At 38.8% G+C, this 15938-nt stretch overlaps 1 protein-coding gene across 1 annotated transcript in view; it reads right to left on the reverse strand.

Annotated features, from left to right (window-relative positions):
* CLINT1 (clathrin interactor 1) overlaps positions 1-15938 on the reverse strand; it is a 47307-nt gene that overhangs the window by 20652 nt on the left and 10717 nt on the right. The window contains exons 2-3 of the mRNA XM_062502269.1: positions 1257-1361; positions 485-581 (exon numbers count right to left, since the gene is read on the reverse strand). Of these exons, the coding sequence (XP_062358253.1) occupies positions 485-581; positions 1257-1361 (202 nt within the window). The remainder of the gene's footprint in view (positions 1-484; positions 582-1256; positions 1362-15938) is intronic.

The following is a 15938-nucleotide window of genomic DNA, read 5'->3' on the forward strand; positions in this document are numbered from 1 at the left end:
CTGATCTTTTCCAAAACACAATTAGGACATAAAACTGTCATGTAAGATCTGCAAGGAAATTTGGCCTACTCAAAGGTAAACTACAATTTTTCAAGTATTACAAATTGGCAGAAAATTAAGATTAGTTTGCATTTTATTTCAGGTGTTCCTGAATTCCATCAGAAAATGTATTCCTGATAGCACTGTAATTTAACATTTCGTTCTCATGGAGCTGTGTAGCTGCTACTTTGGGTCAATTAAAACAGAGTAGTCTGCTACTGAATAGTAGCAAAATGGAATTGCTCTGTGTTTATTAAGTAACATCTTAATGTGCTCCTAAAACCAGAAATTCTGTGGATTTTTCATATACAGCATTTGAAAACACCAACAGAATTATAAAACAGGAAGAAATGCTAGGTTGCTAGAGGAGGAAGTGCTGCAGGATTATGTGAACAAGAACTCCACCAGGACACTGCAGGAGCACCTAGCCTTGATCCTTACACACCTTGTAAACTCTCCTCCAGTTCTTTTTGTTGTCTTTCAGCATCCGAGTCCACAGCATGTTCATGAGCTCTGGAAACTGCTCGTACATAAACGTAGCCCTAAGGAAGGGAACAAAAGCAGCACAGAAATGTCATTTTCCCGGGTTTGCCACAAGAGCTTGTTCAGACTCGGGGCTGGCAGTAGATGGCAGGAGTGATCTAAGCCCAGGCACATCGGATGACATTACAGAGAAAAAGCCTCCCTGTTTTAACTCCTAGATCAGTCATTTACATCCCAGGACTACAAAATAAAAGAGTAATTCTAAAAGGCTGGGGCAATAAAAGAGCCTTTTATCATTTGTAATGAAAATAATGCTGAATATGAATACCCTAGTAATCACTGCAACTGATGAAACATGTAACTTCCAAATTGATTTTAATACAAAGGAAAAAAAAAAAAAGCTCAAGGAAGAATTCAACATGTTTTGCTGTTTTTGGAGAAGTTACAAGAAAGCACTTTTAGAGATAAATACTCCAAAATACTCAGCTATATCGAAAGAATTCTGAGGATACATAAATGAAAAATCAAGAATTTAAAAAATATCTGGGCTTCCTTTTTTGTTTGACAGTTTTCAATACATTCTATGATTACTCATTAATAGACTTAAGACTTTATTTACAGCAACTTTTTGGCATTATCAGTCTGAACACCAGAATTGACTTAGCATCAAATTTCACATTCTTATATAAAATGTACCTTTATTTTCTTCATCACTGAGTCAAATTATCACTTACTTGGCAATCTCTCCCATGAGCTGCCCTGAAGGTCCCCACGGATCATCATTGGTTGCTTCTCGAACCTTAGACTCTATTTCTGAATAATTCATAACCACATTGGTGCTGCAAAGGAAAAAAAAATTCACACACATGAAGATTAGCATCAAAACTGAGAAACACATGAAAACTTAATAATGACACTAGTGCAGATCTCACTTAATGAGATACCTCTACAGAGTGGGAAAGAAAACAGCTTTAGTGCACAAGTTACCCTGAGGACACTAGACACCACATTTAAGTTATCTTTAAGAAGGTTTTACCATTCTATTAGTCTTCAAGAATACAGAGGAGAAACTGGGGATTACATTACAGCTGGATTCAGTCCAGTAAAAATGACTTTGGGTCAAATTAAAATGCAAACCAAACCAGCAGAGTCAAAGCTGATGGCTTCTGCAGCTAGGTATGGCTTGCTTACAGGTTTGTAATGCTACAGCTACATGCAAGAGACTTTATAACTCAATCAGAGGCAAATTTTTTTGTGAATGATGTTACAAGAGAAAATCAAGAACATCAGTACCAAACAGGTGTTAGTGAAAAATAACAAAATCATCACATGGAAGAATGAAGTAAGGGAGATGAGATTCACTAGAAAGTCTGTTTCCTAGCTTGAATTTAATTAATTAAGGCAAAACAGCAAAAGAGAAGCTGCAGAGCACTCGGTTACAATTACAGCAATGCAAATACTGCAAAGAGCTCAAGCTGTCTCTTTGAGAGGTCACAGGAAAATCTTACTTGTAAAAATTTTTTTTTCTGTTAATATTAAAATAGTAAATATGTGATTTCTTTTCAAATAATCTATAAAACAGGTAACATATGAGCCCAGCAACCTCCTCTGTGCCCCTAAAAGCATCCACATGTGTTTGATAACACAAGCATTTCCCTCATCTTTTACGGTGAGGGAGCAGCCCTGAAACCTCACTCACAGAACATTTGAAAACTGCTCTCTGCTTCTGGAGCATCAGGACTCACACCAGCAATGAAACCAGCAGTGAAAGGAGACCAGGTGGTCTCTGCTTTCCCTTCATACCTGGAGTGTACTGAAATAACACATTTACACCTAGCATGTCAGAAGTTTGAAAGTTCACTTAAAAGTACATCATAACAGATTCAGAAGCTAAGAAAAAACCCTGTGAGTACTTTTAACACAAACCAATCCACAACGACAAATTAATTAAACTGGAGGAAAGATCTAATGATTTATGATGCAATGTGGAGAAAGCATTTGCTGCTTAAGAACCTCTTCTGAACCTAAGCTAAAAGGAGAAAAAAAAAAAAATCAAGATGCTCAGTAGTCATCCTAACAGTTATCCCTCTGTCCATGTAGGAGCTTGTACAAAGCAGCATTCAAGTAACTCCTGCTCAACTTTATTTGGCATAAGGAGAGCAAAGATCTTGGAACTGGGATTTATAAACAGCAGAAACAAGAATGAAATCTCCCTAAGTCTAAAAGGGGACACAGAAGGGAATTGTTAAAACAGAATAAAATTTCTGGACTTAATCTTAGATTCTCAGCATGAGAATTCCTGCTGTCAGATCCTGATGTATGATTTTATTCAACTTTGTGTCTGAAGAGAGCATAAGCTACATGACTGAATAAATAATCAGCAAGCTCATAGAACCTATGTATATTACAATAAGCATGTAAGAACACAGCAGTACTTTGGAACAACAGCAATTAAGGTTTTACAAATTCATTTATGCTGAATGCACCTCAAGCTTCTGTTTCTGGTATTTTCTTTACTGTACATACAAGTGTAAACCAATCCCATCTTTATTTCCCACATGCATGGAAAAGACACAACCCCAAAGCTCCAGGATTTGCAGCTTCCAGCACACTGGTTCCCTTGTCCAAAGCAAGGAAAGGCAGGGAACTGAATGGAAAGGTTCTGCTTGTTTTTATAACCCCTCCTTCAGCATTTGTTTGAGAGACTTGATGGAGACTTGGGAGTGGGAAGCATAAAATGAAGTATTTCCTCCTTAATTTCTTAGAGCAAAGAATTTAAGAATGGAAAATGCTTGAAGAGATGCAAATTTAGTGTACAAAAATAAATGGCAGCATTGGCTATGCAAGAGCTCAGGGCACATGGCTAAAGCAGCAGCAGGGCTGGGGGGGAGAGAAATGGGAGGAAAACAAGGGAAATTAAGTAATGCCAAGAGAAAAAAGGTGCAGTTAAGCCTCCCTAAGTACAGAAACATGCTTGACTTCTAAACCCCTCCTGCAGAAAAGTTATTGTTCTTAGCAAATAGGAGAATGTTCTTTTATAAATGCCAGGCTGAGATTTAATGGAATGAACCATTCCAAACCAAAGCATCTTAGAGCCACATTTAATTCAGCAACAAAAGTAAACTTCAAGGAGAAAAAAACCCCCTCACTGTTGTGTAGTTTGGCATCATTCCAGGTCACTTAAAAATAACCATTTCTAAAAAGGTGGAAATACAGTTTTATTCTTCCTTTCCCATGTTTTCTATGGCCCTCATTCCCTGCCCTACCCATGATTCCTGTGACCTTAGAAGCAAAAAAATAATTTATGTCCAGATGTGAAGGGAAAAAGTGACTAGCTTGATTGCCAAGACTTCCTGTGATTGATATAAATTTAATATCCGAGGACACTTTCCGACACCAGGGGGGGCTCTCTGATTAGTTTATCCTGGGCAGCTTCCAGGGAATCCTGCTGGATCCTATGGACAGGCTGCTCTGCAAACAAACGGGGCTAACAGAAAGCAACTTCTCAGTCAGGCAGGGCTTACAGCCCCCCTTGTCTGCCAGACTACATCTGGATTCACCCCAAACGTTCAGAGAGACCCTCACCACCGGAAAGTGGTGACAAGAACATTTACAGAAACTTCTGACGTGGACAAAGACATTAAGCAGGAAAGTTTATTTTATAAGTTACATCCAGAAGAAGGGTACAGCAATCAAGGGGCTGACATGAACATCACAAACTGTTACATTCTTCTGTGCCTTACACTTAAGTGTATCAAAACAGATTAATGACAACAGATTCTTTTTATTGTACCCCTCACAAATGATTTCAGTATAGTTTTCTTTTTTAAAAAATAAAATTGTTTTCAAAGGCCAAGAGAGGGCACTGTCACATCTCCATGGAACAAGCAACACTGACAGTCAGTAAAATGCTTTTAATTTTCTTGCAACTTTAAATGTTTGCATCTGCAATTTGCAGCAACACTGAACAGGTAGCTCAAGTTTGAGACTAAATTCCTCTTAAGTGAATAAATGGACATTGCTAATGAAGTCGGTGGGTAATAGCTGTAAATACCTGACCATCTTCACCTGCAGCAGAAAAAGAGACAATTCCCCTTAAATGTTTTATATTAATTTTATTAACTATCATTTGACATATTTTGAAGCCAATTTGCACACTGAAATCCTACTTGGTCCACAATTTTGTCTGCATTTTTCAAAGAATTCAATCAGTTGTAAATAGCTTCAGATTTTGTTCTAAGTTACATTTTGAGATTTGTACATTTGAAATAAAGATATCATCGGGGTCCAGGAGTCATAAAAAAAGTGTACTAAAAACCAAAAAATAAGCAAGAGGGGGAAAGGAGAGAGAAGTGAGAGAGGAGATCAGTATTGAACATATCACAATTGTGTAACTTGAGGTAAGAATGATGTTTAGCTGGTATTAGGGAGAACAAGCAGGCAGCAAGAGGGGACAAGAAGTTCTGTACCTCCTCATATAAAACTCAAATCAGAGAATCTTTGAAGGTACAGCCAAAACATCATCAAGTGTCTGCCACTTCAACCTTTACAGTTCCAATAGTCTGAAAGCACTTGAACTTTCAGGCACGAAGAGGATAAAAATCCTACAGGTCTGAGATTGTCCCCAGCACTTTTCTTTGAAACAGGGAAATGAAAGGCAGCTTGTGGACAGCCTGCATGAAAATAAAACCTTACAGACTGCAGGAACCCTTCACAGATGACACACAAAACAGGCAGACTTTAAGAGCAGCCCTGTCTTCCTCCTCCCTATCAGCAGATACTGAACATAACCCACAATGTGGACATAAATACACATGACCACTGGTAAGTGATAAATGTATCTGCAGGAAACTTCTATTTGTGTTTCATTTCAACAGACTCCCACAGATACATCTGCCTACTCTGCTCAGGCTTCTGATTTTACACAACACATGAATCAAGCTGTAATGCCCAGAAGGACAATACTGATGGGCACAAAGGTATATTCTGCTCTCAGTAATATATTAGTGCCTCATAACTGTTGTTTCCCCCTCCGCCCCAATAAAATAGCTGCAAAATAATTACTGAAAAACAATTCTTTTTTCCTATTCCAGACTAAGAAATTCTTTTTAAAACAACTTTTATGCTGGCAAAGTAAAATCATTGCACTTCCACCCAGGATGCTACTAAAAAATTAAATAAACACTATATCCTGAACTAAAAAGTTTGTTTCAGAGAGAAGATTTTTTCATTGCTCGGGATCACAAGGTTCTCTACAGATTCATATGCTCTAACTGAAATCAATTATCTGTTAGGAGATTACAATCACTTATACACAACTATAACTGTACTGCTTCTGGTAATAGCTTCCAATTGGTAACATTACAATTAGTTTTGTTGTGCCTGAACTAATTATCCACATCAATCATTGCTGGTTCCACACTGAAAAAAAACCACACTAATTCTCTCTATACCATCAAACTTGAATCAGAAACTCTTTGGAAACATGGATGTGGGGACACAAGGCTCTGCATATAAATGGAAGAGTATTTTCTCAGCTAATGTCTACTCTAATATTAACCCTCAAACAACATTTCATAGCATAGATTTAAATACACTGCCAGCAAACCTGCTAAAGGAAAAGATGCAACAATTTTTGTTTATGTGATTTAACACTGGTGAGAACCCTGGATGCAGCATAATGCACTAGGAGTAAATACTTCAATGCTCATGGTCTCCCCTAAAGAATGCCACACAGATATTTCCACTTCATGCTCCCCAACATCTCCTCTATCTTCCAAATTTTTTTGCACGATCAGTGGGGTTCTGTTCCCTCACCACGCTGACAATACATTCAATACATGCTTGAAATCACAACTCATAAAGGAAGCTTGCAGTTCATGGACAGATTTTGGGAGTAATGTTCTTTAGAAGAACTATACCTAAGATAATAATTCATCAGGAAAGGAATAGTGTTATACATCAAATTTTCAGATCTTCAAACATCACATAAACTCAGCATTTTGTAAAAATGCTCAAATACCAGCACTTTCTTAAACACGCAGAAACCTTTCAACAGCATGTGCACAGCTAACCTGCACTTGAAAAAACAGGCACCATGAGAAAAGGATGAATTTATACACTAAAGGTAATGAAAGAATAATAAATATCTATCCATCCATTCAGAATGGAACTTACTTGAAAACACGTTAAGAAATCAGAAAGCCTAACAGATCTTTGCCAGTGTTTCTGCACAAATGTAAAAGCCTTGAATATGCCCTGGGGCGAGAGTCAGAGCACTCCATTAAAAGCAGGGTCAGGATTAGAGCTGCTATTGATGTGGGTGGCGTCACCGAGGACACAAGCACAACTCTGGGCATCAGACCCACAGAAGATTTGTGAAATGCCAGGTCTAATCTTAGGACAACTAAAATAACCAGAAGCCACAGAGAGGGGACATTACAACAGTTTCGTTATAGTGATGATAAAGGTATTGGATTGGACAGGGTGAGCCTAATTAGAAACACTTCTCAAGCCTCTGGGAAGCTGCCCACTGTGCTGAGGGACTCGGTCACAGGAACAAGAAACCTGGCTACACAGTTCATTTTTTTTTTTCAATGTACATTTCAAACCAATTACAATGTCATGTATACATGGGACTTCTATGTGCATAATATTATGCCTTTAACTATTACTCCAAGGGCACCACTGGATTATGCACCTTCTGTTTTCCTTTTTTTTTTTTTTAATTTTACACCTGGGAACACTAAAATACTAAAAGCTGAGATGAGAAACTTTGTACATTTTATCACCATTAACAGTTTCCGCTGAGACAATGCTCTGCAAATATCTGCTTAAGGACTAAGTGGAGAAGAATAAAAACTTAAAGCTTTACTCACATGCATGTTCCATACATCCAGAATGAACATTAATGCTACTCAAACAAACAGCAACACTAAAGAATTTTGTTTTTTTTAAAGAAAGAAATTAAGTCTATTAGAGCAGGCAGGATCCAGATAAACAGAGGGCAAGAGAAGCTCTGTTACTGTACAGCACTATAAAGTGTGGTGCCAAAGTCTTACAAGAATATTTTAACCTTTTGTTATTTAATGTGCCAAAACAGACACAACATGATTTTACCTTTTGAATAACGTGTTTAACATTATCCTTTCAATAGGCAGTCTCACATACCAACAGTTTAGCCTCATTATTTTAGTAATTTTGTTAGCATTTTTTTTATTTTTATTATTTTTATTTCCCATGTTTCCTGTGACTTTCACAGTGAATAAAGGCAAAGCACACTTTAAATTTGGTCATAACAAAACAGATGTTACTGACTCTGAATCAAATCTCATCACCTCAATTGGTGACATTGCAAGGGAGGCCATTACAGTAGCAGTCCTTACATTCCACATGCACAAATCCCAGTAAGGAAACAATTCCACAGCTCTGTGTTGGTGCTTCTCTGATCGAAATGGACTCCATTATCCAAACCAGAGAAGTTCATAAAAGGCATAAAATAGTTAAGAAAACATTCAGTTACAGCACAAGGATGTTCACTTGAACTGAATAGAGAACACATGCATATGGCTCATCTATCCACCTTTCCTAAACCCACCTACACATCCCACCACTTCTATGGAAAGGCACCCAGGTGACAAGGGCAGTGCTTTCTCCAGGGGATGGTGCATTGCCAGCACGGCAGTAGCTTCAGGGAAAGCTCTGAACAAAAGCAGCAGGAACTCACACCTGGAGGCTGAGCCAGCTCCCTGCCCCTGCAGCTCTAGCACCGATTTTGCCTTCCAGCAGCTGATTTTCCCAACAGCTCCCTCTCGGCTGAGAAGTCTTAGTCACCCACAAAGACAAGGCAGGGACCACAGGTGACTGCCCACAGAAGCCATGGTGTATATTTTAGGAGTGTTATCCAAATGCAACAGCAGCAATTTGTGCTCAGATTTCCCAAAAAACAGTAGAGGGGCTGACAAGGCAAAATGACACTAATATAATGCAGAACTGCTTCTAGACATCTGAGACTGTAGCTGTATTTTTTTTTTAAAGAATGAAGGAATGAATACACTATATAATGAGCCAAGTGAACATCCAACATCTGGAGAAGAGACAAGGCAGGCCCTGGCAATATTTTCACAAGACAGTTATCTAGAAGACCCCCACCCATAGCCACACACATTTAAGATGAAGCCCTCAGAGGAGTGAACACCATCTCATCCTCACCATTCAACTCCTACGAGTCATGCACTGAACTATTTTTAGTATCTAGATTAAAAGGTTCCTGTAAGGGAGGGGTGGAAATAGAGGGAAACCTTTCTGAGAATGCAAAGAAGTTGCTTTAATGTTAAATGATCCTTTTTAAAATTGAGTGCAGGAGAACACATAGTAAATAAAAAAGCTACACAACCTGCCTGAGTACAAGATACATCTCCCCCACTCCCAGGTGTAGGAATCTTGGCATCTATTAAACTGTTAATTAGTTTCCAGAAACACTTTTGCCAATTAAAAAAATCATTTAATACTTATCCATCTGGGCATGAAATACTTTCAACAGAGCATTTGAATTGGTGAGCTAAAAAAACTGATCCCAGACTACACAGCCCTGCCTCCCAAACCACCAGAGACCAGGACACGGAGCAAGCAGCACCCCATAACCAGGGGCAGCAACTCTCAACTCTGCTTGTTTCTGTGAGCATCCCTGCCTTCAGGCTCTGAGGAATTTCAGATGATCACTGGTCCAAACTTGTGTTCCAAGAAACTGAAAGGATTTAATACAAAGTCAAACAGAAAAATGCATGTCAGGACCAGATTTAAAAATGCATTTTGGGATAAGAATTCACTACCCTTAGACATTCTGTCACTCATTATCTTAGAGAACTCAATATGCAGACTGGTTCACAGAGGACATCACTTGTCCACCTGTTATCCCAAACAATACAATGGATATTCAGGAATCTATGTACCTAATGCTATTAACAATTACTCAGAGAAGACATTAATCACCCTCCAAATAAAGATGCTCTTCCCTTCAGTGAACTCATGTGTTCAATCTCAGCCAGCCTCTCTCCCCTTGCTGGGTGAAGACAAACTAACTAAAAAACATGTAACAAACTTAATGCATTTTCATTTTGCTCCTGTCAGTAATGTCACTTTTGTTATAAAACATGCAGCTTAGATTTAGAGCCTTACAGATAAAACATATGGATACCAAATCGAAAGCCAGCAGTCTACATTCAATGAAGAAACAGATGGGAACCCATCTGCCAAAATGCCTGGTGAAATACCTCAGGTTACAGAGAAGTAACAGCACAACATTAGTGATACTTGACCGTTTGAAGTTCTTTATTTTTCAGTCTTAGAACCATTACAAATATGACACCAGTCAGTTTAGTCCATGAATGCCAGGTATTATTCCAGACCTTCTATGCAAGGAGCAGTCATACTACTCCTGACCAATGATACAATCTTTGTTATGTACAGTAGGATTTGAAATACATTTTCAACTTTTCAAGTTCAGTTTCATAATTTATGTGGCAGATGTGCAAGGCAAACTGAACAGAAAGAGATAAGCCAAGAAAAACATCCTGATGGCCACAAATGAATTACAACTTGTGGGAGGAAGAAACTATAAAGCTATTTCCTGTGCCTTACAACTTCTAATCACAAAAGACTACCAAGTAAACAAAATAGCCCCAAATCCACCACACACACTGTCAAAAAGAGCAGTGACTTTGAAAATTAAATAGCAGCCTGTTACAGAACTCAGACTTTTCACGTACAGAAACAAACACTGCACCTTACTGAAGTCTTCCCTTTCAAGTTTCCCCCTCTCAGAAGTTCCCAACTGCAGAATGCTATATCCTAAATGGTTTTGTAGTCGCTTGCTCCAGCTGAATTATTTTTTGCAGATGTTGGGAACATGAAGCATGGGAACATGGCAGTTTTAAAGTGTATTTGTGCAAGGAACAAACACTTCCTCCCCCACTTGATTTAAGACTGATTTCACCTCTCCTACTGCAGATTCCCTGCAGTATGTCAGTGTTAATACTTTCATACTCTTATAGAAAACAGTCCCTTGTGGTTCACCAACAGATACATGGCTGCTTTATGTATCTTAAAATATGGTAGCAAATAACATCTCAAACTCATCAAGAATTTTGCCATGTTGATAATACTGATTGTGGGTTTGTATCACTTCTATACAAAGTGTGCCTTCATTTTAAAGTTCAAACCCATTTCTTTATTTCCACATTTTTAATAGGAAATTTTCATTTCAAACACCCACCCTCACATTCTTCAGTTACCATCCCCTAAACTTCACCCATTATAGACTCTCTTCCCTTTAAATACATATTTCTGCAGTTCCACTTTTAAAGGCTTACTAGTATTGTCATTTTATTATACTTAATTCAAAAAGCATTCTCTAAAAGGTAATTTATGAAAATAAATGCTGCGCTCCATCAAGTAGAATGAATCAAAACATTTCCTTTTAACTTACATAGTTAGAACACCATAATAGTATTTCCACTGGTTTTCAGTATTAGTTTTTAGGTCATATTTTTAGTTGAAATTAGAGGACAATTATACCTAAAGCATCCTTGCGACAGATTCGATGAAACTTAAGCATGAAAACCAATCTCACAAACAAGTGGAAAAAAGCTGCCATTGAGGCCACACTTGACACTTTGGTGGGACAATGACACACTAAACAGTACCTCTGGTTTTGATTCACACATAAAAAAGATGCTGCTACTGCCCCTGTGCAGGCTTGCAGTCTCCTTGCCTCTTGTGAGCTTCCATCTAGCACACCTGATTAGAGTCACTTCTTTGCAGCTCCTATTCCTCTGGATTTAATCTCTTTCAAAGTTCAACATGCTATGGTCACACAACAGCAGCTCTATAGTCCAAAAAGAAGTGGACATAGGAAATTTGTGTAACCTTTGGTAACTGCAGAACTAAAGAGACTTCCAGATGCATGCTGCAATCACATGACTCCATTTACTACTGCTCAAGCCTCACACTTATTTTGCCACTTTGCTCCTTACACTTCAGTTCTTTTTTCTTCTGCAACAAGCAAGCTGCAACAATTTAAACTTTTTTTCTATACTTAACTACATCTCCTTACAGAATTCAGATTGCACTTCAACCTTTAAGAGTCAGCAACCACCACCACAAATTTTCCATCACGTGATTTATCTTTAGTTTTTCCCTATTTGTGATCCAGTCCAGGTAACATGACTCCAACTGGAAAGAAAGATTTAATCAAGTAGGTCAAAGTGTAAGTGAAATCTAATAAAAAACCCCCACTTCAGTAGAATGCTTTTTATATTAAAAAATACCAGCACAAAACTGCCAATCCAAATAAACCCTGATAGACAATTATAACATAAACCTAAGATTTAAACACCTTATTTTGGGGGAGAGAGACTGAGGCACTTCTCACCATAGCTTACACCCCCCAATCCACTGTACTTCTTTGGGCTTCACAGCAGTCAGATAACTTGGAGTGTAACTTCACCTGAAGATAAAAAAGCTGGTTTCAGATGTTCATAAGGTGTGGCCTAAGTCCTCCTCCACGTTAGTATCAAGTGCTACTTCCTTCCTTGTACGCACACAGAAATGACAGACCACATTCCAGCCCACAGCTCAAGTGTTTTAAGAAATCTTCAACAGATAGAGACTCACAAGTACTCCCAGTCAGTGAGTTTTCAGGAACAGGGCACAATATTTTAATGCTGAGAGAAAAATATTTACAAGGAGGATAAGGTCCTATCCTTCTTTCAAAACAACAAACAAAAGGGGTAGAAGTTTTCAGAGGACAAGGAAGTTGTAGCTACACTCAGCATGAGGCACCAGTGAGCTTTGAAGCTGTGCAACTTCAACTTGCTCGTGTACCTCAGATTTCCTATTTCTGACCACAAAGAATTTTGAATGACCTTGAACGGAGGCTAGGGAGGAAAAAGAAAGAAACCAAAACACCAACCTCACAGTAAAAATAATACTAACAGCAGGTGTAATACTCCACCACCCCCCCAAAAGTTCTATAGTGACTGCTGTAGGAAGTACCTCAAATTTTCAGAATTTCAGAAAACGTGGCATTAGTGCTTTAGGATGATTCCCAAAAGGTGCCACTGATAAGCTTTTTTTGATAAGCTTTTCACCCTCTAAAACTCTGGCAATTCTGTCCTCTTTGTAACAACCACGGAGTGAATGTATTCACTCATCTTTGTAACCATTAAGTGAATGTATTCACCAAAAAGCTTCATACCAGAGTTTTCTGACACCAGGAAGAGCTTTTAACAGTTCTAAGCTCACAGTAAGGCACCAGCTGGCCAAGGAAACCTCCTGATGCCATACATGCTATTAGCTGAACAGTTACAGGTAAGAAATTTTACTTGGGAAAACAAGAAGATTGCATGGGAATCTGTGCATCTGTGAACAGCACAGACTCATTCAGTGCAACTAATCACAGTGAATTCTAAATAATCCAAACTTTCCCTACTCAAAGAACTGTTCCAATTATTTGTCAGTTGACAGAGTCTTTGGTGAGGACAGAAGAATGAACATGCAGTTATATGGAGTTTAATATTGCCAAAAACCACACACCCCAACATTAATGGGCCATGCTTAATGATCCTTGTAGTTTCAGCTATCCCTTCATTGCAGGCTGAATACCATTAAAACATTGCCCTAATTCCAGATTTATTACAAATTAAGCATTACTCTAAACACATGCTTGCTGTTCCACCAGGGAGGGCTGATTAAAGTTTAAACAATGCAGGCACTGAAGCTTTTAACACACTAACTGCTCATTCTCTGCTGCCATATCACCAGTTTGGCACTGCGACATCCCGGGCACCGCTGTACTTGGCAATACCAACCACCTCCTGCAATCATATTTGAGGAATAAACCTGGGTACAGGTAACTCCTCTAAGTGAACACAGGTACCTGTTACAAGCTCTTTTCTGATCAGATTCCGGAGCAAAGTAACATGAACATATCAGTCTGGAGTCCCACTCTGGAAGTTGCCTCCAGAGCTCCAATTCCTATCAGCTCCTCTCCCTGGCCCTTCAGGCTCCAGGCAGTCAGGGTCAGACAACAGCATCCCAACTGCACATAAATCACACACACACTGAACATACCCAAACTTCAACAACACAAGCTGCTCTCTATCCCTAACACCCAGACTCCCTGTGAAGGGCTTGCAGCTTCCTCCTGCCTTTAACTATGCAGCCACGACTCTCTACAGCTTCCCATTCCATCTGTGTGGTAGCAAAGTATTACCAGCACCTTTCCTAGGAAAGCCTGAGACATCTATCTCATCAACACAAACATGTCCAAGTAGCAGGTGAAGCAACTAAACCAGAGAACCTCTAACTGCACTTTTAACATGGCCTTGTGCCCTGGAAAATGTCCTAAGGCTGAGGTAGAAGCGGAACTGCACTTCTGAGCAGGAGAAAGGAAGAGGAAAGAAGCGTTTACAAAAATAAAAATTCAAATTGCAGGTTCATAAGCAGTTGATTTCCTTCATTTATGCAAATGTCCTGCAGTGGAATTGCTAAGCAGGAAGTATTCAGGAGGAGTGATAAACACTTGAGATCACTACCTTTATCCTGGCTATTATAAAGTGAAGTGCATTATCATTCACTTAGCTTATTTCTAAGCTTACAGGAATTAATTCTACGGTTGTTATTGTTTGCAAAAAAACCCAAAATGCACCACCTCAACATTGGACCTCAGACCTTTTGTTTCTGGAAAATAATCAAAATAAAACCAAAAAATAAATACAGATGTCATTACAGAGAAGCTGATCAGCTTCTTTTCTCAAAATCAGCTCCTTTCAGTCTGCTTGTCTGCTATTTGAAGCTGAAAGCAAGAATTATTCCATTATTCCATGAAGAGCTACAGTAGCTCCTACATGCAACAGCTCTAACGTACCTGCACAATTTCCTTTCATATCCAATACTGAAATCCAATCCAGAGGACCACTACATGTCAGACAATATAAGGAAGATGCTGTCTTTATGTAAGATTACATGGAATATGTCTGGATGCAAGAAACTTATGTCTTGACTCCACTGCACACAGACAGAGGAGAACACAAAATCAAGGTCCTTCAAACTTCTGTGTCAGTGTCTCCAGAACTATCCTCTCCCTCCTCCCAAAAAGGAAGCTATTTGAAACACTAAACTTTTCCTGCATCCCACCTTGCTAACAAGAAAGAACAAGAAATTCAACATCTTATTAAATTGCAACTAAGACTTTGCAGTCTCACAGCAAGTACTTTGTACATCTTTAGCATAAGCAGGGCTGTGCAAGTGGAAACCTCAGCATCACAATCTGACAACGTCCAAAAATGCTCATTATTGACAGAGTAAAGGCAAATATGCAGTGATAACTCTGCAGTATAAGCTGGGGCATCCAAGATTTTACAGGTAGAGACAAAACCAGCCCTCTTCCTGAACTTGCTCCGCCCTCAGGTCTTTACTCCTGAACTGCCCATTCCTAGGAATGGCACAATTATTTAATTTTCCAACAGCAAATTAAAAAAAAACCAAAAAAACCCTAACAGTTTCCTACTTCAGATTCTTCATCTGTTAATAAACCTGAACTACCACATTTCTTCTCTGCTACGAGTTTATCCAAGAGTAAAAAGTAGTCACCATAATCTTAAATAGACTAAACATGCTAAACACCAATTGTCTTTAGTCATTCTATTTTCCATGAAGGCAGGTGGACAACCTAGACAACCTAGCAGTCCTGCTGCTGTATTAAGTAGCTGGACAAAGAAATTTTGGTTCACAGTTAATGACAAAGTGTTCTTCCAGAGCTTTTTACAGCTGAGTATCCAAAAATGGGCGCGAGCAGCAAGAACACACCATTTGGAATAAGTATTGCAACAGCAATGCCACATTAATGTTATTTCATTAAAATTTGCAGGTTGGTATCTCACATTAACTGAAAAGTGTAGCTTGGCAAACAAAAACACCACCAGTTCACAAAAGGGCATTTTGAAACAGAGCAAGTGTTCTTTTGTGAATTGAGTCTGGTCAATTACAGCCAAATTAACTTTCACATTTCCAAGCCATGTTTATTTGTGGAGGATAATGATGTTTCCTCTCCTTTCATAGGTATCCCTTTGTTAAACTGGTTCCTCCAGGAGATCAAGTAACTCATGTCCTAAAAAGGTAACAGGAGCTGTTCCATTTGCCTCAGAGAACCAGTTTCTGGTTCCTGTCCACACAGAGATGGCAATTTCAAATGAAACCGTGTATTTGCAACAAACAAATTTCACAATGGCTCAACACAGGCACTATTTATGTATTTACTCACTAAAGGTACGATTACTGCATTTTTCTGAGCTAATGTCTGCAACTACAGGAGTCACAGTGACTGTGTGTGTAATTAACAAAAAAACAGCATTGGC

The sequence above is a fragment of the Cinclus cinclus genome, chromosome 14, assembly GCF_963662255.1.
Source record: "Cinclus cinclus chromosome 14, bCinCin1.1, whole genome shotgun sequence".
NCBI classification, from domain to species: Eukaryota; Metazoa; Chordata; class Aves; order Passeriformes; family Cinclidae; genus Cinclus; species Cinclus cinclus.